This window comes from Sarcophilus harrisii, chromosome 3 (assembly GCF_902635505.1).
Source record: "Sarcophilus harrisii chromosome 3, mSarHar1.11, whole genome shotgun sequence".
In the NCBI taxonomy this organism is placed as follows: Eukaryota; Metazoa; Chordata; class Mammalia; order Dasyuromorphia; family Dasyuridae; genus Sarcophilus; species Sarcophilus harrisii.
The window spans coordinates 562,833,161-562,853,872 of NC_045428.1; the positions used below are offsets into that span (position 1 = coordinate 562,833,161).

General features: G+C 40.3%; 1 protein-coding gene across 1 annotated transcript in view; it reads right to left on the reverse strand.

Moving 5' to 3' along the window:
* Positions 1-12,039: 12,039 nt before the first annotated feature.
* Positions 12,040-20,712, reverse strand: part of CDA (cytidine deaminase) — a 32,573-nt gene continuing 23,900 nt past the window's right edge. The window contains exon 4 of the mRNA XM_012545501.3: positions 12,040-14,272. Coding sequence (XP_012400955.1) covers positions 14,156-14,272 — 117 coding nt within the window. The 3' untranslated portion in view covers positions 12,040-14,155. The remainder of the gene's footprint in view (positions 14,273-20,712) is intronic.

Consider the following 20,712-nt stretch of genomic DNA (forward strand, 5'->3'; position numbering starts at 1 on the left):
CTGAGAGCAGAAAGGAACTGTTAAAGTGGTCAAAATAGGGGTTAAAGTGGCTAGGGGCTGAGGCATATAAGGCCTAAGCAGGGGCTGACTTGGATTTAGACTTGAAAGCAGTGGGTCCTTCCCAGTAACCTTATTATATTTATATTATTATTAAATATTATTATATTTATCTTTAAGAATATATCACCTCAAGGATGCAAGAGCAGAAGGGACATATGGAAGAGATGAAGGTTCTTTGTCCTTGGGACTGACATATGGGATTTGTCAGTTAATAAACCCAAGAATACAAAATCAACAGAAACCAGGTCAAAATAACTAAATGATCAATTGAGGCACCAATAGGTTCTAAAAGACCATTGCCAGGATAATGGATGCTCTCTTCCTCCTTCTTCCCCCTTAGCTGGAGCTTGGACTAATCATATAAGACTGTGTAACTCATAGGAAGCAAAGTGGGGCACATGGGTCTGATGTTTGAGTGCCATTTGGGGAGAGGTCAGGAAGGAGGAGAGGTAACAGGGTAATAGGGGAATGGGATAAGATTTGCACATTTTTAGCTGCCATATCAAGAGGGGAAGTTGGACAGGGTTATGTTTGTGCAGTACATTTGTTCCCCGTGGTTTTTAGCTGGAGCTCTGCAGGCTTAATAAAACTGCTTGGATAATTCTGAGCCTCCTCAACATGATTTCGTGACTCCAGTGACTATGATGGAAGAGAATGTCTGAGAGCAAGCTTCTGGTGTAATCAGCAGGCTCCCTGAGTGGCAGCTGTGCTCAGCGACGGCGACACTTTCTGGGCCAACCTGACTGCTCTGCTTAGGAAGACTTTGAACAAGATGTTTGAGACTGTCACATAATCACGATCCTAGATTAAAAAGCAAAACAAAGCATGAAGCGTTTATGACCATGTTCCAGGTACTGTGTGAAGCACTGGAGGTACAAATGTAAGAAAAAAGAAAGCCACTTTTTCTGACCTCAATTTCTGGCCTCCATTAAGGAGCCTACAATTTAATAGGGAAGACAAGACAGAAAGAAAGAGGGAGGGAAAGGTACCCACACAAGAGCATGACATTGGAGACTGAAAAGTCAGAAGCACAAGTGAGAGGGAAATGAATCTTTGCTGGTCTGGGCCCCCCTCCAAAATGGAGGCTCCAAGCTTTTTGTTATTGTTTACTTGCATTTTATTTTCTTTCTCATGTTTTTTTTTTTCCTTTTTGATTTGATTTTTCTTCTGCAGCAACATAATTGTATAAATATGTACACATATATTGGGCTTAACACATATTTTTACCATTTTCAACATATATTGGATTATTTGCTATCTAGGGGAAGGGGGAAAATTGGAACACAAGGTTTTGCAAGGGTTAATGTTGAAAAATTATTCATACATATTTTTTGAAAATTAAAAAGCTTTAATAAAAAAAAAAGTTGAAAAACAAACAAACAAAACAAAGCTCCATGAGGAACTCACTCACAAAGGGAGACCAGCATAGAAGGGATATTCAGGGTAAGAAGTGACTTTGATTACTTGGGAGCCCTTTCAAAGAGTTCAGAAAGGTTTAAGAGGAACTGAGAAGGTGTATGGAGGACAATTGTGACTCTAATTCTGAATTCTCTGACACTGACTTCCTTTGGCGGAATGTAAGCTCTTTGAAGACAGGGATCCCCCCACCATTTTTCTTTGTATTTTCAGCATCATGGACAGTGACTGGCAGTTAGAAGGAACTTGATAAATGTTTGTGGGTTGATTGATGATGCTGAAGGGTGATCCTCCAAATTCTGAATCTATTTCTTTTGTCCTCCTGGATCTTGCTCCATTGATCATTCCTTTTCTGTCATCTTCAATCTCTTCCTTTTTAATGGCTCTTTTCCTGTTGTCCATAAATATGCTCAGTTGTTTCTGAACATAAATATGTTCAGGTCAGACCTGACCTACTATCCCTTCAAACTATGGTTAGTTGGTTGTCCTTTGTGATCAGAGCAAAATGACCTATCCATTGGGGTTCAAATTATGGGGGATTAGACCAATATGATCTTGAAAGGTTCCACTATGGGTCAAGCAAAAATAGTCCATAGGAACACTTGGAACGGAGATATTTCTAAATTGCTCATCTCTGGTTTCCTCCATGTTTCAGCCATATAATTGATCTCCTTTTCATTGATAAACCTGGTAGAGTGGAAAGAATAGTGGATTTGGAGTCAGGAGATTTTCCAGTTTTTACCATGCTGCCTGGAACATAGCAGCTGCTTAAACAATGTTTATTTATTGCTTGATCTCTGTCACTTATTGACCTTGGGATTTTTAGCAAGACACTTCATCTTTCTGGGCCTGTTTTCTTATTTGCAAAATGAAGGGATTGGACCAGTCTCCAACTTTATTCTAAGGTCTAAATCTATGATTTTAAGAATCGGCACCTCCACTTCTCAGTTCAGAATCACAGAATCTAAGATCTGAGAAGCCACTTTATCTACCTGTGCCTAAGAATTCCACAAAATCCCCTACAAGTCATTATCTATCCTTAGACCGATAATGTTAAATGGAGGAAAACCCATTTCTTCTTGAGGCAGTACATTAACCTTAACATAGCTCCAACTGTTAGGCAGCTTATTATCCTTACAAATCTGCCTCTTTGCATTTCCCATCCATGGTTCTTAGTCTGCAACTAGAATGGAAAACAGGTGGCAAGCACTGGATCTAGAATTAAGAAGACTTGAATTCAAATCTGAAGTTGGATATTTACAAGTTGCATGATCCATGGCAAGTCATTTTCCCTCTCTTTGCCTCAGTTTTCTTAACTGCAAACTAGGGATAATAACTACTACTTACCTTGTAAGGATCAAATGAGATATTTGTAAAGCACTTTGCAAATTTCAAAGTACTATAGAAATGCTAATTGTTGTTTTTTTGTTTTATGTATGTATATAGATTTTTAATTTTTTATTATAGCTTTTTATTTACAAGATATATGCATGGGTAATTTTTCAGCACTGACAATTGCAAAACCATCTGTTCCAACTTTTCCCCTCCTTTCCCCCACCCCCTTCCCCAGATGGCAGGTTGACCAATACATGTTAAATATGTTAAAGTATAAGTTAAATACAATATAAGTATACATGTCCAAACAGTTATTTTGCTGTATAAAAAGAGTCAGACTTTGAAATAGTGAACTATTAGCCTGTGAAGGAAATCAAAAATGCAGGCAGACAAAAATAGAGGGATTGGGAATTCTATGTAATGGTTCATAGTCATCTCCCAGAGTTCTTTCTCTGGGTGTAGCTGGTTCAGTTCATTACTGCTCCACTGGAACTGATTTGGTTCCTCTTATTGTTGAAGATGGTCATGTTCATCAGAATTGACCATCATATAGTATTGTTGTTGCCGTGTATAATGATGTCCTGGTCCTGCTCATTTCACTCAGCATCAGTTCATGTAAGTCTCTCCAGGCCTTTCTGAAATCATCCTGCTGATCATTTCTTACAGAACAATAATATTCCATAACATTCATATATCACAGTTTATTCAGACATTCTCCAATTGATGGGCATCCATAAATCCCTATTTTCTTCAGCCAATCCTTCTACAGCATTTTCTGTTATTTCACTGAATAGTTTACGCTCTTCTGGCAGTATTCTAGATTCTATTTGAATTCTCTCCAGAACCCTAGTCACTACTTTCTTTCTTTATTTTCTTAGGAGCAATTGGGATTAAGTGACTTGCCCAGGGTCACACAGCTAGGAAGTGTTAAGTGTCTGAGGTGGGCTTTGAACTCAGGTTCTCCTGATTTCAGAGTCTGTCTCTATCTATTGTGCCACTAGCTTCTCCCTAGCTTCCCTACATTTTGAGAAAAACTAGTCCATTTTACACAGGAGAGACCCTAGTGGATGGTGTTTCTACCATGCCAGGCTATTCCACTGCACAAAGAATCCTCAGTGGTTCCCTGTTACCTTTTGACTAAAATACAAACTCCTCAATCTCTCAAGACCCTCTTCAGCCTGGCTCCATTTCACTTTTCTAGCTTTACTTACCATCACTCTCCATTCACACTCAGAGGACACAAAGGACAGAGACTATCCTTTTGGGAGCTCTTCTCAGCTTGAATCTTTTAAGGGCAAAACCCTCCAGAAATGAAATTGAATGAAATATATCATTGGAGTCATTTATGGCAAAGCATCCAATTCGTGAATGATTTGGGGTTTTGATAGCTGTTGAAAACAGCTATCATAACCTCTCTAAATGTTTTTGTACTAAGCATTCCCAGTTCCTTCAACCAGCTCTCCTATGGTATATTCTTCAATCCTTTCATTGGATTGTTCATTTTCTTCTGGGGTTACTCTGGCTTATCTATGTGATACCCAGAACCTAGCACTCAGTACCCTGGGGCAGAAGATAGAAGAGCCCCCCTCTATCTCTTTCTGAAGGCCATACACAATTTCAGGGACAAAGAGTTTAGCAAATTGTATTGACTGATACCTTAGTGTTGATCATCTAAACTTTAAATGATCTAGAGAATCCTGGAGATCTCTGAAACCCTTTTAGAGGGTCTACAAATTCAAAAATAGTTTTTATTTCCAATATGGTAAATGTCTACAAATATAATCCAGATAAACAAAAACGCTTTGGAGAGATCCTCAATGATTTTTAATAGGATAAAGATACTGAAAACAAAAGTTTGAGAATCACTGATCTAAAGAATGGTAGAAAGGAGGGGCTGGGCGGTGAAGTGGTGGCTGAATGAACTCATGATAGGGAGAGGAGGGGAAATGAATCCAAGCCATCTGTTGGCAGCAGAGCTAGCATGGCCTTCTTGAAAAAAACAAAATGGCATCTATGGGCCCTCCAACCTTCTAACAAATAAGGGGTCCCAGTCTTGGTGCCTCAGACAGGTGCTCCTCGTTATCATGCTAAAATAGAAATCTTCTCATCTAGAGGAAAAAAGAGATGCATGTGAAGCTTTTATTTTTTGAATGCCTTTCTCAAAAAAGTGTATTTTAGGCAGCTTTATTGCTGAATATTTTTTTAAACATTACCTTTCCTTTCAACAGTTCCTTCCTTCATGACATTTGTAGTGAACCTTCATTATGATATTTCTTGAAAACATTTCCATATCTATAAAATGCATTTTTCTCCAAGTTCAAAGTCATAGCTTCAAGCATCAGAATGTTTCTACCAACTTATGATCAAAATTCTGGGCCTCCTGAAAAATCTTCCTGTGATGCTATTTTCAGACCAGTGGCCATTAATAATTGGGCAATCTTCAGCCACATTCCAATAAGGAAGATGGCTATAATTATCCACATTTCACAGATGAAGAATCTGAATCACTGGAACATTATATATTCTGAACCTGATACTGGATAGCCTAAAAAGGGCAGTGCTGAGGTCGATTTGCTCTTTTAGCTATCATTTTTCTAACTTTTTCATTTTTTTCAATTAATGAAAATTTTCCACTTCCCCACCTACCCACCCTCCTCTCACTGGAAAAAGAAAAAGAAAAATAATACCCTTAAAATAATATTCATAGGCAAAACTAAAGCCCTGAATTGGTCCAATACAGAAAATTATTTGTCTCAGTCTATACTCTGAGTCTGTCACCTCTCTGTTAGGGAGTAGGTAGCAGGTTTCATCACCATTCCTCTGGAATTATAATTAGTTATTGTGTTGCTCAGAGTTCTTAAGTCTTTCAAACTACTTTGTCTTTACAAGATGGAAGTCTTTGAAGGTTTTTCTAAAAACCACCCCCTTTATTGTTTCTTTCTTTTTTCTTTTTTCTTTTTTTTTTGGTTGAGGCAGCTGGGGTTAAGAGACTTGCCCAGGGTCACACAGCCAGGGAGTATTAAGTGTCTGAGGCCAGATTTGAACTCAGGTCCTCCTGACTTTAGGGCTGGGGCTCTATCCATTGCCCCACCTACCTGCCCCCCTTTATTGTTTCTTACAACATGATAGCATCCTGTCATGTTTATATGCAATAATTAATTTGCTCAGCCATTCTCCAATTAATGAATACTCTCTAAGCCTTTGCCACCACCAGAACTGTTACAAATATTTTTATATACATGGGTCTTTTTCCTTTCTTTGATCTCCTTGGGATAAAAATGTAGTTGTGGCATCTCTAGGTCAAAGCACATATACAGTTTAGTAACTTTGAGGGCATGGTTCCAAATTGCTAAGCTAGTGGGTTTGCGGTCAGGAAAAGATGAGTTAAAATTTAGCCTCAGAAACTTATTATTGTGATCCTGGACAAGTCACTTAATCCTATTTGTCTCAGTTTCCTTATTTGTAAATTGAGCTGGAAAAGTACATGACAAACCACTCTATTATCTTTGCCAAGAAAACCCCAAATGGAGTCACAAAGAACTGGATGTGACTGAAATGACTGAACAACAAAAAATTGCAAATTGTTTTCCAGAAACATAGGATCAGTTCCTTACCCTATTGTGTATTAGTGAGCTTATTTTTCCTGTGAGGGACTTCTCTACTAATAGAACACTAAAAGTAATTATGGGAAACATAAAAACATAAGTATCTGCTGGACTGGGGCGTCTTCGCCAGCTAGAGCTGGGCTTGAATGCTTTGGCTCTGTTGGAGAAGACATATGCTATTGCCCCTTGCTGAAGGACATGGTTGGCTGAAGGATGGTTGAGAGTTCTATGAAGTTGGGGTTGGGGTTGGAGCAAGTAATTAGACCCTTCAGAAAAGATACAAATTAAATGGTGCCCTCCTTCAAAAAGGAGAAGGTACCTCCTAACGATAGTGGATTCGTAGCCGGCAGAAGCAATCCTGACAGCCAAGATGGAGAAATTCTCACTAAAAGGTTTTGTTGCTTAGGATTCTGTGAGTAGTAGAGTAAGATTGGAAGCATTGTTTCTATCCTATTACAGCCAGAAAACTCACCCACCTGCTGAAGTTCAAATGGTGGCTTCCTAAAGCCTAAGAACGCATCAAATCTGGTGGAACTGGAATGGATCCTTTGGATGTCCTATTCTTGGTGCTGATAGTACCTGCTCTTCCAGTCTCCCCTCTACAAAATCTGAATCCACATGCTCTTCACTCAATGAAATTAGGTGTGGGCACCACTTTGGCAAAGATACTGGAATGGTTTGCATTTCCTTCTCTAGCTCATTTCACATGAAGAGCTGGTGATGACTGAAATGACTGAATAGCCACAACAACAACAATAACCATATTTCCATCTGGGGGACCCTCCTCCAGTGAGCTCCATTTATGGGTTTCCAGATATAGAAAAGGGACAAGGAAATCAATAGTCCATTTGGATTCTTTCTTGAGCGTTGAAACTCAGCCTTGCTCAGTTTCAATTGGACTGAATTGAGGTGAATTCAATTCAATTCAATCAATAATCATTTATTTTTTAAATTAATTTTTTGAACTATTAAACATTTAGTCCCTCTCCCTTGGAAAAAAGAAAAAACATAATACTTTTAACAAATAAGTACAGTTAAACAAAATGCATTCTCATATTATCTGGATCTAAAAAATGCATCTCATCCTTCATTGTGTCTATCACCGCTTTAGTAGGGATGGGGAGCATTTTTTCATCATTGGTCCTCTGGAATCATGGTTGCATTGATCATATTCAATAACTATGAAAATAAAAATAGAACCAAAGAACAGGCCCTGCCTTCAAGGAGCTTATACTCTACTGGGAGTGATGACAGGAGCAAGATGGCTCATGAAGATACAGATAAGAAAATACAAATAGGGAGACCAGGAAAGTGTTCCTGTAGGAGGGGACATATGAGCTAGAGCAAACGTGATTGAAGGGAATGGTTGGTCCTTCTCTCATCATCCCTTCCCTACCCTCAAAAACTGTTTCCTTCATCAGTGAACCAGAGTTCAAGGAGTCCCAGTTGAGAGTTGTTTCATTGGTTTAAAGTGATGTGTCTCCTGAAGGCTCCCATTAAAATGCCACTTGAACACTCAGCATTTTTTGTAATTGTCAATAGTTCATTATATTAACTGGGTATGGGGTGCACAGCTAGGTCAGTTCTGGAAGGGAGAGAGCATGAGTAGAAAACTTATTAAATCCTCTTTTGCCCTAAAGCAATAGGATGCTGTGGTAGACTTTTGGCTTTTCATCATCTGTATTTACCTTGGGCAAGCTGGGCCTCCATTCAGCCCAATAAGCATTTATTAAGGGTTTATAGTATGCAGGACCCCGTGCTAAGTACTGGGGGTATTAAAAAACAAAACAAACCAATCTCTGTCCAGGGAACTTATATTCTATTAAGCCTGAAGGCATTTGTAGATTGGAATCTGCAAGCTTGTTTTTAAAAGAATATGTTGATAATTGCATTTCAATTTAATTGTTCCCTTTGTGAGCCTTTGTATTTTGTTTCATGTATTTAAAGACATTCTTCTGAGAAGAGTCCACAGGGTCATCAGACTGGCTAAGGTGGGGAAGGGCATTATTAAGGTTGAAAATCCCAGGATTAGGAGCATGTAATATGTAAACAGTTCACACTATGCATGATAAATTAGGGAAAGGGAGATAGGAAATAGGAGGGAGGGGGAAATGGAAGGGAGAGAAAAAGAGAGAGAGAGACAGAGACAGAGACAAAGATAGAGAGACAGACAGAGACAGAGAGACAGAGAGAGACAGAGAGAGAGAGAGAGAGAGACAGAGACAGAGACAGAGAGAGAGACAAAGACAAAGACAGAGAGACAGAGAGAGGGGGGAGAGAGAGAGAGAGAGAGAGAGAGAGAAATACTTGAAGGAAGTGGAGATGAAAAAGGAGAGGCAAAGGAGGGCCACTGTAAAGGACTGGAGGTGGGTAACGGAATGCCAAGTTGGGAATTAGCATGCAGTAGTTTGGCAGGAATGTAGAACATACAAAGCTTCCAGATGGTTTATGCTTCAGTCTAGCACTTGGTTGATGTCTGGGAACCCAAAGGAAAACTTGCCTCTTATAGAGCATTCTATAGTGTTATGGCTAAAATCTCAGTAGATTCCTTCCTTTATCTCAGTCCCATATGATAACTTAGACCCCTGTTAATGAACTGCAAAATGGAGAGGGGGGGTTGGAAACCCTAGTGGGGTTTGTAAAGCGTCTGCAGCCTGGCTGGCTGGTGGTACAATGATTTCAAAGGCTCAACCTAGAGCAGCCCCTTCTGATTCCCCATGGGAGCCCCTGGTACATGAATGATGGATTCCCTTTTGATGCAAATGATTTCTGGAGCATGTCCATAAGGGGCAGGGCTTACACTTGGTCAGAATTACCTCCTCAGACAAAGGCAAAATACCTCCTGTCAGAAGGGAGAAAGGTCTGGGAAGTCAAACTTTACCATTGTCTTGTAGGCCCTAACCAAGGTTCCCTCTGGAATGCCAATGGTGCCCTTGGGTCCTTAGGGCTGGATATGTATGTACTTACCTAATAATAGAGATCCAATAACACTCATAAAAAATAGTGTTTTATTTTTCCAATTATGTATAAAGACAATTTTTAATGTTTATTTTTTTTTTACAAAATATTGAATTCCAAAGTTTTCTCCCTCCTTCTTTCCTAAATGGCAAGCAATTCAATGTCATATACGTGCAATTATGTAAAACATATTTCCTTATTAGTGATGTCAAAATGAAAAAGGAAACTGGCCAAAAGAAATGCATATGCAAAAAATGGTGAAAATAGTATGCTTCAATCTGCATTAGAAATCTATCTGTTCTTTCTCTGGATGTGGATAACATTTTCCATCATGAGTCCTTCAAAATTATCTTGGATCATTGTATTGATAAGAATTGTTAAGTCATTCATAGCTGCATCTACTCATTCTGCTTTGCATCAGGGCATGTAAGTCTTTTTTTTTGTTGTTGTTGAGGCAGTTGGTGTTAAGTGACTTGCCCAGGGTCACAGCCAGGAAGTGTTAATTGTCTGAGATCAGATATGAACTCAGGGCCTTCTGACTTCAGGGCTGGCGCTCTATCCACTGTACCACCTAGCTGACCTGCATGTAAGTCTTTCTGGGTATTTCTGAAATCTGCCTGCTCATCATTTCTTATAGCACAATAGTATTCCATTACATTCACATATCACAGCTTGCTCAGTCATTGCCCACTTGATGGGCGTCCCCTCGATTTCCAATTCTTTGCCATCACAAAAGAGCTGCTCTAAGTATTTTTGTACATGTGGGCCCCTTCCCCATTTTTATGACCTCTTTAGGACACAGACCCAATAATGGTATCGCTGGATCAAAGGGTATGTACAGTTTCATTGCCCTTTGGGCATAACTATCAAGAATCTTTGTAGTGTTATTTGTGTGGAGAGGCCACGGACATGTGACCTGTCTTTCCTTTAGATTATAGGTGACTTTTCTTTTTTTTAACAGATTCAGTTAATAGAAATTACTGAATAATTCAAGTCCTTAAGGAACTAACATCCCTGGAGGCACCTTTCACCATCTTGAGATAGTTTTTTAAGAGGCCCTAGTGAAGAGAAAGAGCTTGTCTTACAATCAGAAAGATTCCAATCTTTCTTCTGACATATCCTAGCTCTGTAACCCTGGGTTGACTTCTCATGCAAGACTAAAAGTTGCAGAATTCATTCCAATCTGCACTAGGAGGGGAACGACTCACTCAGAGCACTTGGCCCCAATGAAATCACAACAGACATTATTTTCTGAATTTTATTTAGTATTAAAGCTTTTTGTTTTCAAAACATATGCATAAGTAATATTCACCATTCACCCTTGCAAAACATTGTGTTCCAAATTTTTTTTCCTCTCCCTTTCCCTTATCCCTTTCCTGCCCATTACTTACTGGATGGCAAGTAATCCAATATGTTAAACATGCACAATTTTTCTATATATATTTCTATAGTTATCATGCTGCACAAGAAAAATCAGATCAAAAAGGAAAAAAAAAGAAAACAAAATGCAAGCAAACCATAATAAAAAAAAAGTAAAAATACTGTTATGATCCACATTTAGTTCCCACAGTCCTCTCTGGGTGCAGATGGCTCTCTCCATCACAAATCTATTGGAATTGGCCTGAAATCATCTCACTGTTGATAACTGTATAATCTTGCTGTTAGTGTGTACAATGTTCTCCTGGTTCTACTTCATTTAGCATCAGTTCATGTAGGTCTTTCCAGGTCACTCTGAAATCATCCCACTGAATGTTTCTTATACAACAATAATATTCCATTTCATTTATATACCGTAACTTATTCAGCCATTCCCCACTGATGAGCATCCACTCAGTTTCCATTTCTTTGCCACTACACAAAGGGCTGCCACAAACATTTTTGCACACGTGGGTCCTTTTTCCATTTTAATGTTCTTTGGGATACAAGCCCAGTAGAGACACTGCTGGATCAAAGGTTATGCACAGTTTGGTAGCCCTTTGAGCATTGTTTCAAATTTCTCTCCAGAATGGTTGGATCAATTCATAACTCTAATAATATATCAATGTCCCAGTTTTCCCATATCCTCTCCAACATTGGTCATTATCTTTCCCTGTCACCTTAGCCAACATGAGAGGTATGTCATGGTACCTCAGAGTTGTCTTAATTTACATTTCTCTGTTCAATAATGATTTATACCATTTTTTCATAACTAGAAATGCTCTTAATTTCTTCATCTGAAAATTATCCGTTCATATCCTTCAATTGTTTATCAACAGCAGAATGGCTTGAATTCTTACAAATTTGAGTCATTTCTCTATATATTTTAGAAATGAAGCATTTATTAGAATACTTGGATGTAAACATTTTTTCCCAGTTTATTTCTTCCCTTCTAATCTTGACTGCATTTGTTTATTTGTACAAAAACTTTGAAACTTAAATATAATCAAATTTATACACTTTGTGGCCAAAGAAAAACTAGAGTACATTATGAAATACAAATTCCTTTCTTCTCTACAGATCTGAGAGGGAGATTATTCTTTGTTTTTCTAATTTGCTTTTAGTATCACTATGTCTGAATCATGACCCCATTTCAACCTTATCTTGGTATAGAATATTAGATGTGGGTCAATGCCTAGTTTCTGCCATACTAATTTCAAATATTCCCAGCAATTTTTGGCAATGTGAATTTTTAATCCCAGAAACTGAGGTCTTTTGGTTTATCAAACACTGGATTACTAGAGTCATTGATTATATTGTGTCTTGTAAACCTAACCTATTCCACTAATTGACTACTCTTTCTCAGCCAGTATCAAATGATTTTGATGATCACTGCTTTATAAAAGTTTTAGGTCTAGTAGCTCTAGGCTATCTTCATATGCATTTTTCATAAATTCCCTTGGAATTCTTGACCTTTTGTTCTTCCAGATTTTTTCTAGCTCTGTAAAATAATTTCTTGGCAGTTTGATTGATATGGCATTGAATAAGTAGAATAATTTAGGAAGTATTGTCATTTTTATTATATTAGCTTGGCCTATCTATGAGCCCTTGCTATTTTTCCGATTAGATCTGACTTTATTTGTGTGGGAAGTGTTTTGTAATTGTGTCCATATAGTTCCTGATTTCAGGCAAGAATATTTTGAAGTCAAGACACTGGTGAGGAAAGTTCTGATAGGATCTGGCTGGTTGGATGTCATTTCACTATGGATAGAGAGATTCAATTGACTGATGCTGTGTGCTAGTGGACAGAATGCCAGTCCTGGAGTCAGGAGGACTAGAGTTCAAATTAGTGCAAATTCAGCCTCAGATACTTACCAGCTGTGTGATCCTGGATAAGTCATAACCTCTTATTGCCTCTCAAAAAATAAAAATAAAAAATAAAGTGTATGAAGGTAGCTTTGTGATAAACACAGGAAAAGAAATGACAGGGAAATAATATAATGGGAGAAGATGATGAAGGCCAATAATCAGGCTTGTCTTGTTGATTATCCTTGTTCTATTGGATTTGTGAATAAACTGGTTAAATTGGGTATGAGCTGGGATGAGCAAGGCCTGAGCATAGACTAGTTGAGGGTGTCTATCATATTTATAGTAACTTCGTTAACTTTAATAATTTAATACCCCAAGAATATTGTATCAAGGATTCAAAAAAAAGAAATGACAGGACCATGGAGGATCTTCTTCCTCTTAAGTCTGAGATTGGATGGGATCGATACCATGCAAATTATACAACAACCCAGAAAGGACATTTGTCACTTAAACATCAGAGGTCTATGTCCCTTCTTGGTTGTTATGACATTTTGGGTTGTTTGAGTGACATTTGGGGAGGAGTCACACCTTTTGGTTTGGGCTTAGAGCTTATGGAGTATGAGGTGCAGCATCCAGAGAGAGGAAGTTGGACTTAAATCATGAATACACAGTGACTTTGGCCCCCATGGCTCCAGCTACAATCATCAGAACGTTGGCCACCAAAGAGTGATTATTTTGGTTCCAGCTCTGAGAATTAAAATAGAAATTGGATAATTTTTAAAATTACTTACTTAAAATTACTTCTTGACTCTATCCACAATGAAAAAATGGAGATGGAGAGAGAGGTCTTGGCTGTCAGCAGGATTTCAGATTGGTACCTGTGTTCAATGAAGGCTACAGTTTCTAGGGACAACTGAGAACAATAGAATGTTAGACCTGAGCTGGAACACATAGGATGGACCTTAACATACAGAATGTTTAAATTGGAAAACTGTGAATTGGAGACTACCTAGGTCAAAGGTTCTTAGCCTGGACTCCGTGAACTCGTTTTTGTTGTTGTTTTTGAAAAAAAATTTTTTTGTTATTAGTATTTCAATATAATCAGTTCTATGTATTTTGTGTATTTAAAAACAATCTTTTGAGAAGGGATCCATAGGCTTCTCCAGACTGTCCAGGATGCAAACTTAAGCTTCCCTGATTTAGGCCAACATTCTGATTTGATAACAAAAGAAAATGAAGCTTGCAGAGTCTAAATGACTACTCTTGAGGTCACATAGGAAGTTAGAGGCAGAGTTGGAAACATAATACAGGCCTCTGGACTCCCAGATTGCTATACTTTCCCTTATTACTAGGCAGTATATTCAAGGCACTTCAAATATAAATGATAAAGAGGTCTCGAGACTGAACAGAAGATGCAGTCAGTGCTTCCGACCTAGGCAGCATTAGGATGAAGTCATATGATGTTGCGATGGGCATGATGATACTGGAATATTCTAAGAGGGAATCTGCACAGGTGCTTGAAAAGGCTCTCATTTGGACAACTCCATCGTCAGGCTTTACTTGGACTTCTTCAGGTCATCTGGTCCAAATGATTTAGGCAGGAGTTCGTGGACGGTGTTGACATCATATGTACCATCTGCTTTTGTCATGTAGACATACCAGTGTTTTCCAAACTAAAAAAGATTTTTAAAAAAGACCAAAAAGGCCACTTAGTATAGATTTTAGACAAATGACATCTGTTACCTTGGGATTGTTCCTCATCCAAAGGATGCGTAGGATTAGGGGGAGAAGAGAGAGGAGTGTTTGATCACATACATACTCCATCTCCCACGGAGGTGACATTGGGTTCCAAGCAGAACCATGACACCTATCCCATCTCTGACACAAGCTGTGTGTGCCTCATGTTTCCCCATGTATAAAATGAACTGTTTGGACTCAACAGCCTCTATGATTGTATGATCTAGGGGGTCAGCGGACATAGATACCCTCTACTCCATCCTTGCCCTCCATCACCTCTTCCCTTCCTAGCAGGTCAGCACCCTGACAAAGCACCCAAAATACCCATGAAAGGGAAAATCCAGGCTCTTCACAGAGTTGCTAAGACAAATACTGATTTAGTTCCTTTCTTCCGTATACAACAGGCAGAATTAACCACCCTCCCTCATCCTTAAACTAGCTAAATACTCTGACTGGAGGAATGGTGGCACAATTACTCCGGGAGCATTTCCCTTAAACAATATAGAGGAAAGAGCTTGGGATTTGAGATCAAATCCTAGTTCTAATATTTACTATGTGACCTTTGGTCTCTGCTTTTGGGGCCTCAGTTTCCTTAGCTGCAAAATAAGGGGGCTGGATTAGATGGTCTTAAGATGCCTTCTGACTCTGAATCTAGGATCCTCAGACCCACTTCCTTCACTTTGGTGGCTATCAGGCTCTCCATCTTACCATGATACCATGTCATAGACTCACTTTTGCCACACCCCTACCAAGTGGTCATTGAACCTCTAATTGGTCCTGTGCTGCTTCGCATTCTTGGAGAAGGTTTAGAGGACAAGGTTTCTGAATTTCCAAGATGACATAAAGCTAGGAGGGTTAACTAAATACACCGGTTGGTGAGGTTTGTATCCTAAAAAGTTCTTGACAGACTTTTTTGTTGTTGTTCAGTCATTGACCCCATTTGGGGTTTTCTTGGTAGAGATACTGGGGTGGTTTGCCGCTTCCTTCTCTCCAGCTCATTGTACAGATGGGGAAACTGAGGCAAACAGGATAAGTGACTTGCCCAGGGTCACCCAACTAGTAAATGGCCAAGGCCAGATTTGAACTCAGGAAGAAGAGTCTTTCAGACTCAAGCCCAGGCACTCTATCCACTATGGCGCCCCCTAGCTGTCCCTTCTTTCCTGACTCCAGGCCCAGCACTCTGTGCACTATGATGCCCCCTAGCTGACCCCTCTTTCCTGATTAGATCTTCCTGATTCAAGCCCAGACACTCTATCCATTATGATGCCCCCTAGCTGCCCCTCTTTCCTGACTAGATCTTCCTGACTCCAGGTCCAGCACTTTATGCACTATGGCGCCCCTAGCTGGCTCTCTTTCCTGATTAGATCTCTGACTCCAGACTCAGTGCTCTATGCACTATCGTGCCCCCTAGCTGACCCCTCTTTCCTGATTAGATCTTTCTAACTCTAGGTTCAGCACTCTATGCACTATGGCGCCCCCTAACTACCCCTTCTTTCTGACTAGATCTCTCTGACTCCAGGTCCAGCACTCTATGCACTATGGCGCCCCCTAGCTGCCCCTCTTTCCTGATTAGATCTCTCTGACTCCAGGGCCAGCACTCTATGCACTATGGCGCCCCCTAGCTGCCCCTCTTTCCTTATTAGATCTCTCTGACTCCAGGTCCAGCACTCTATGCACTATGGCGCCCCCTAGCTGCCCCTCTTTCCTGATTAGATCTCTCTGACTCCAGGGCCAGCACTCTATGCACTATGGCGCCCCCTAGCTGCCCCTCTTTCCTTATTAGATCTCTCTGACTCCCAGGTCCAGCACTCTATGCACTATGGCGCCCCCTAGCTGCCCCTCTTTCCTGATTAGATCTCTCTGACTCCAGGTCCAGCACTCTATGCACTATGGCGCCCCCTAGCTGCCCCTCTTTCCTGATTAGATCTCTCTGACTCCAGGGCCAGCACTCTATGCATTATGGCGCCCCCTAGCTGCCCCTCTTTCCTGATTAGATCTCTCTGACTCCAGGGCCAGCACTCTGTGCACTATGGCGCCCCCTAGTTACTTCTCTTGACAGACTAGGCTGGATCCAATGAGATGGAATTCAGAAGAATATGGTACTATTGCATTAATAGCTAATTATTCATTGTGATCCGCCTTTTCTCCTTTCTATTTTTTATAAAGGCCCAACTTCTGTGAAGGTCAGTCAGTCTCTCAGGGGGATGGCTGACCAATGAGAATGCTCCGAGTCCTCAAAGAACATTGTCATCAATTCTGAATTCTGTTTCAAACATAAACAAAATCCATTCTGGGAGAAAGAACCTTCACCCCGAAGGAAGGGAACCCTGTGCCCCCATTAGGGTTAAGAGTGAGCCCGGCCATGAAGGAGAAAATCAGCCACACAGTTCCAAACGGACATGGATCCCCCCACCCACATTGCTGGGGGCTGCCGAGTCTCATGATCAAGCCACGTTTTCATCAGGAGGAGCCTAAGACTTTACATCCTGTAAATGGTCATCAGTCAACAAAGGCTGATTTTCATTATCAGGGGAACCCTCTTTCAGAAGATATTCCAGGTTCTCCCTTAGGTTCTTCGGTTTACTGAGAAACTACTGACCATCAATGTATGATTGCTAATTAATGCATTGATTACTAATTACCCAGGAACTCTGTATCTCAGGATTTTAATTTGTGTCAAATTCAACAAAAGAAATAAATGCAAAGGGCTTTGCAAACCTTAGTGGCCCGATAAACGACTGCAGTGATTAGTATTACTCTTCCTATGTGCACATTTCTCTCTGCTCCCTAGCACTACCTGGCCCTCCCCACTTATAGGTTTTTTTTTCCTTTTTTTAAATTATATAATAACTTTTTATTGACAGAACCCATGCTTGGGTAGTTTTTTACAACATTATCCCTTGCACTCACTTCTGTTCCGATTTTTCCCCTCCCTCCCTCCACCCCCTCCCTCAGATGGCAAGCAGTCCTATATATGTTGAATACATCGCAGTATATCCTAGATACAATATATCCCACTTATAGGTTTAGCAGGAACCAAAGTCATCCATACGGCATTTTTAGACAGCCCCTGTGCTTTTGGAAGTTCCATGACCCTGGCAAGCCCTGCCTGCTCCTGGAAATGATGATTTCCCTTTTGTTTCAGCTGAACTGATCTCAGTGTCAGCTGAACTGATGTACAGATGTCAGCTGTTCTGATCTCAGTACTCGGATCCATTCAAATTGGAGAACAAAATTTCACAGGCCAAGGACATTCATTATACAAATTAAATGCTAGAATGAAAACATAGAATGTCCGAGTTGAAAGGGGCAGCGGGACACAAAACATTAATGCCGAAAGGGACCTTGGAACATAGACTGTCAGAGCTGGAAGTGACCGTAAAGCTCACAGCATTGGGAAAAAATGAGTCCTTTCTCTTCTATTAGGTTTCCATCCTCCTAAATTGCCTCCCAGCAATTCAGGGCAGGTGGTCACATCCCTCCTGTGGACCAGTGGAGGGGCAGATAGATTTCCAACCTGCAGTAAGCATTTCATATGTGCTGCTGTCCAAATCACGGAATTACTGTCAGGCCAAATCTGCCACCTGGGCTTTTATGGATCGATTTCAGGAAGGGAATTTTTCCACTTTGCAGACTGTGTCCTAGGGCCAGGGCCAATCCCAAACACAGCAGGAGCCAAGATTGAAATGTCAAGTCCCTGGCTTAGAAGTCGCCTTGTTTTTTTTTTTATTTGAATTATTTTTTTTCCCCTGTGCGGTATTTTTTTCCTGAAGCCTATTCATCCGAACTTTTCTCCTCTGCCAACAATTAATGGGTTTGGAGGGCACAAAATGCTGGGCACTGGGGATTTGGAGTGCTAATCATATCTCAGGATCATAACATTATTATGCCTCAGTTTCTCCCTCTTTAAAGGGAGAAACAGAAGTGCAGGAAGCAAGCTCAGAAGGCACAGAGACCAATCCCAATCTAAGCAGAGCTGAGAATGGAGAGGGATCGTGGGCGTTAGCATCAGAAGCATTCGTTTGGGGTTGTTCTTTCTGTGTAAGCCTCCAGACCTCCGCCCTCTTATCTCACAATCCACCACCAGTCTGATCCCCTGCTTGGCCCCATTCCAGGGCCCCCTCACCATAGTGTCACTTTCTTGGGACTCCCAATGAGGATGGAGGAGGGGAAGGGGAAAACCTGAGAGGGCCACTCCTTTCTGGCCATGATTCCACCTTTGGTAGCTCTTTCTTCTGTATCTGTACTGACACCACCTCTTCCTCTACCTCCAACTCTTTCTTTCCAAGGTAAAAGAGTTCACGCTATGGTATCCGAGACGACACTCTTGACAAGTGAGCCCCTGGTCTCTGTCTGAAGATCTCGTGATGCATTGCCTACTATCTCTCAAGTCACAGGTCCCATTCTATTTCTGCACAGCTCTGATAACGAGGAACATTCTCCTTAGGTTAAGCTTAAATCCAGCTCTTAAGGCTTCTATTTATTGTTTCCTCTTCTATCTTCTGGGGAAAACAGAACTCCTCTTCCTCTTGACTATATGTCACAAGTTTGAAAATAGGGATCATGTGCCTCAAAATCTTTCTCTTTTCAAATCAGCCACATTTAGCCACATTGCTTTCAAGCAAGCCTCACTGCCCAACATCACACAGGTCGAAAGTATCAGAGTAGCATTTTGAACCCAAGTCCTTTGCTTTCATTATGCCATTACATTTTTTTTCTTAAGTTTTATAGAGGTTTTATTGGAGCTAACATTTGGCGGGTTGAATTTTTAATGTGGTTTTCTTGGCATGTTGAATTTTTGAAGGGGATTTTAAGTCTTTTTCCATTCTTATTGTCCTCCCCTGGATTTAATCCACTTTATCAATGTTTTTTCCTCCTCCCTCCACTCAATACAATTTAATTTTTTCCCCCAATTACATGTAAAGACAATTTTCAACATTTACTTATTATAGTATTTCGAGTTCTAATTTTTTCTCCCTTCCTTCCCTTCTCCCCAAAATGGCATGATATAGATTATACATGTACAATCATATTAAACATATTTCTACATATAAATGTCCTTTCTAAAATATATCACCGAGACCTGAACACAATCTGAAGTTGGGGTCTGGCCATAGTAGTGGATAGCCACTGCCTAACATGCTAGTAACTATTTGGGATACCATGTCTAATTTTTTGAAAATGAAGACAGATATTTGATGGATGTTTTCAAAACTTAAGGAGCAAAGATGACTAGATTATACATTTAAAGTTGGAAGGGATCACATATGGGTGGGGATTTCTATCACTGTCTCAATAAAATTATTGAAGGTACAGACACCTTAATAATCAATTAATCAACAGAATCAACTACGTATTAAAGAGTTTCTCTTACCACTTCATCAACTGTGTGGACAAATCTTTAAGTCATTTGAAAGAATTCATAGATTTTGGGGTGAAACGCGGATAATACCAGGAAACATCTTGTGACTGGGTAAGACCACATCATGCTGCTTTGCTACAGATAGGCTGGTCAAACAGTGGACCAGCAGTGAAGGACTCCAGGTTTAGGCCCCAAGAGAGAATTGCTCTTTGACTAAGTTCCTGTCTGTCTGTTTCTTTTCTATGCCCTTCTCCATTGACCATGTCACTGGAGAGAAGAGACTAATAGGAGGTCAGGCACACAGCTGGCAACTGAGAGACCTGCCAAATACAAACAGATGGTCACCTGAGAAAGGAGGGGCTAATCTGCACCTCTGTTCTTCCATCTCCTCTCTTGGAGGAATCAAATCTTAAGGTTGATGTCTCAGAGGAATCAAGGGGAAGAGAGGTTGTCCCAGTGACCCACATGGTCATGTTGCCCATGAACATATGGCTGGCAATGCATCCAGCTAGGACAATTATAGATACAGATACAAATGGGTACAGAAAGATAGCCACCCAATGGAAGATATAGTTTCAAGGACTATTACCCCTTGAAGCACAGAATATTAGGTATAAACTCTTGAAAGAATTTCCAGTTACTAGAACTTTATGTGTGTGAAAAAGACATGTCTTACTTCCCCCCTGGATTCTATGTATATTTATGGATGAGTACCACAGATGTTTTGGAGGGAAATGTTTTATGCAAATTGTTCTTACTATACTATCTTGGTCAATACTCTTCTTTCTTTTCTTTTCTTTTTTTTTTTTTTGCTGAGGCAATTGGGTTTAAATGACTTGCCCAGGGTCACCCAGCTGGGAAGTGTTAAATGTCTGAGGCCAGATTTGAACTCAGGTCCTCCTGACTTCAGGGCTGGAGCTCTATCCACTGTGCCACCCAGATGCCCAGTAAATACCCTTTTCTAAAAGTTCATTGAAGTCTAGTTGACTAATGTCAATGGGAAGGACACCAGTA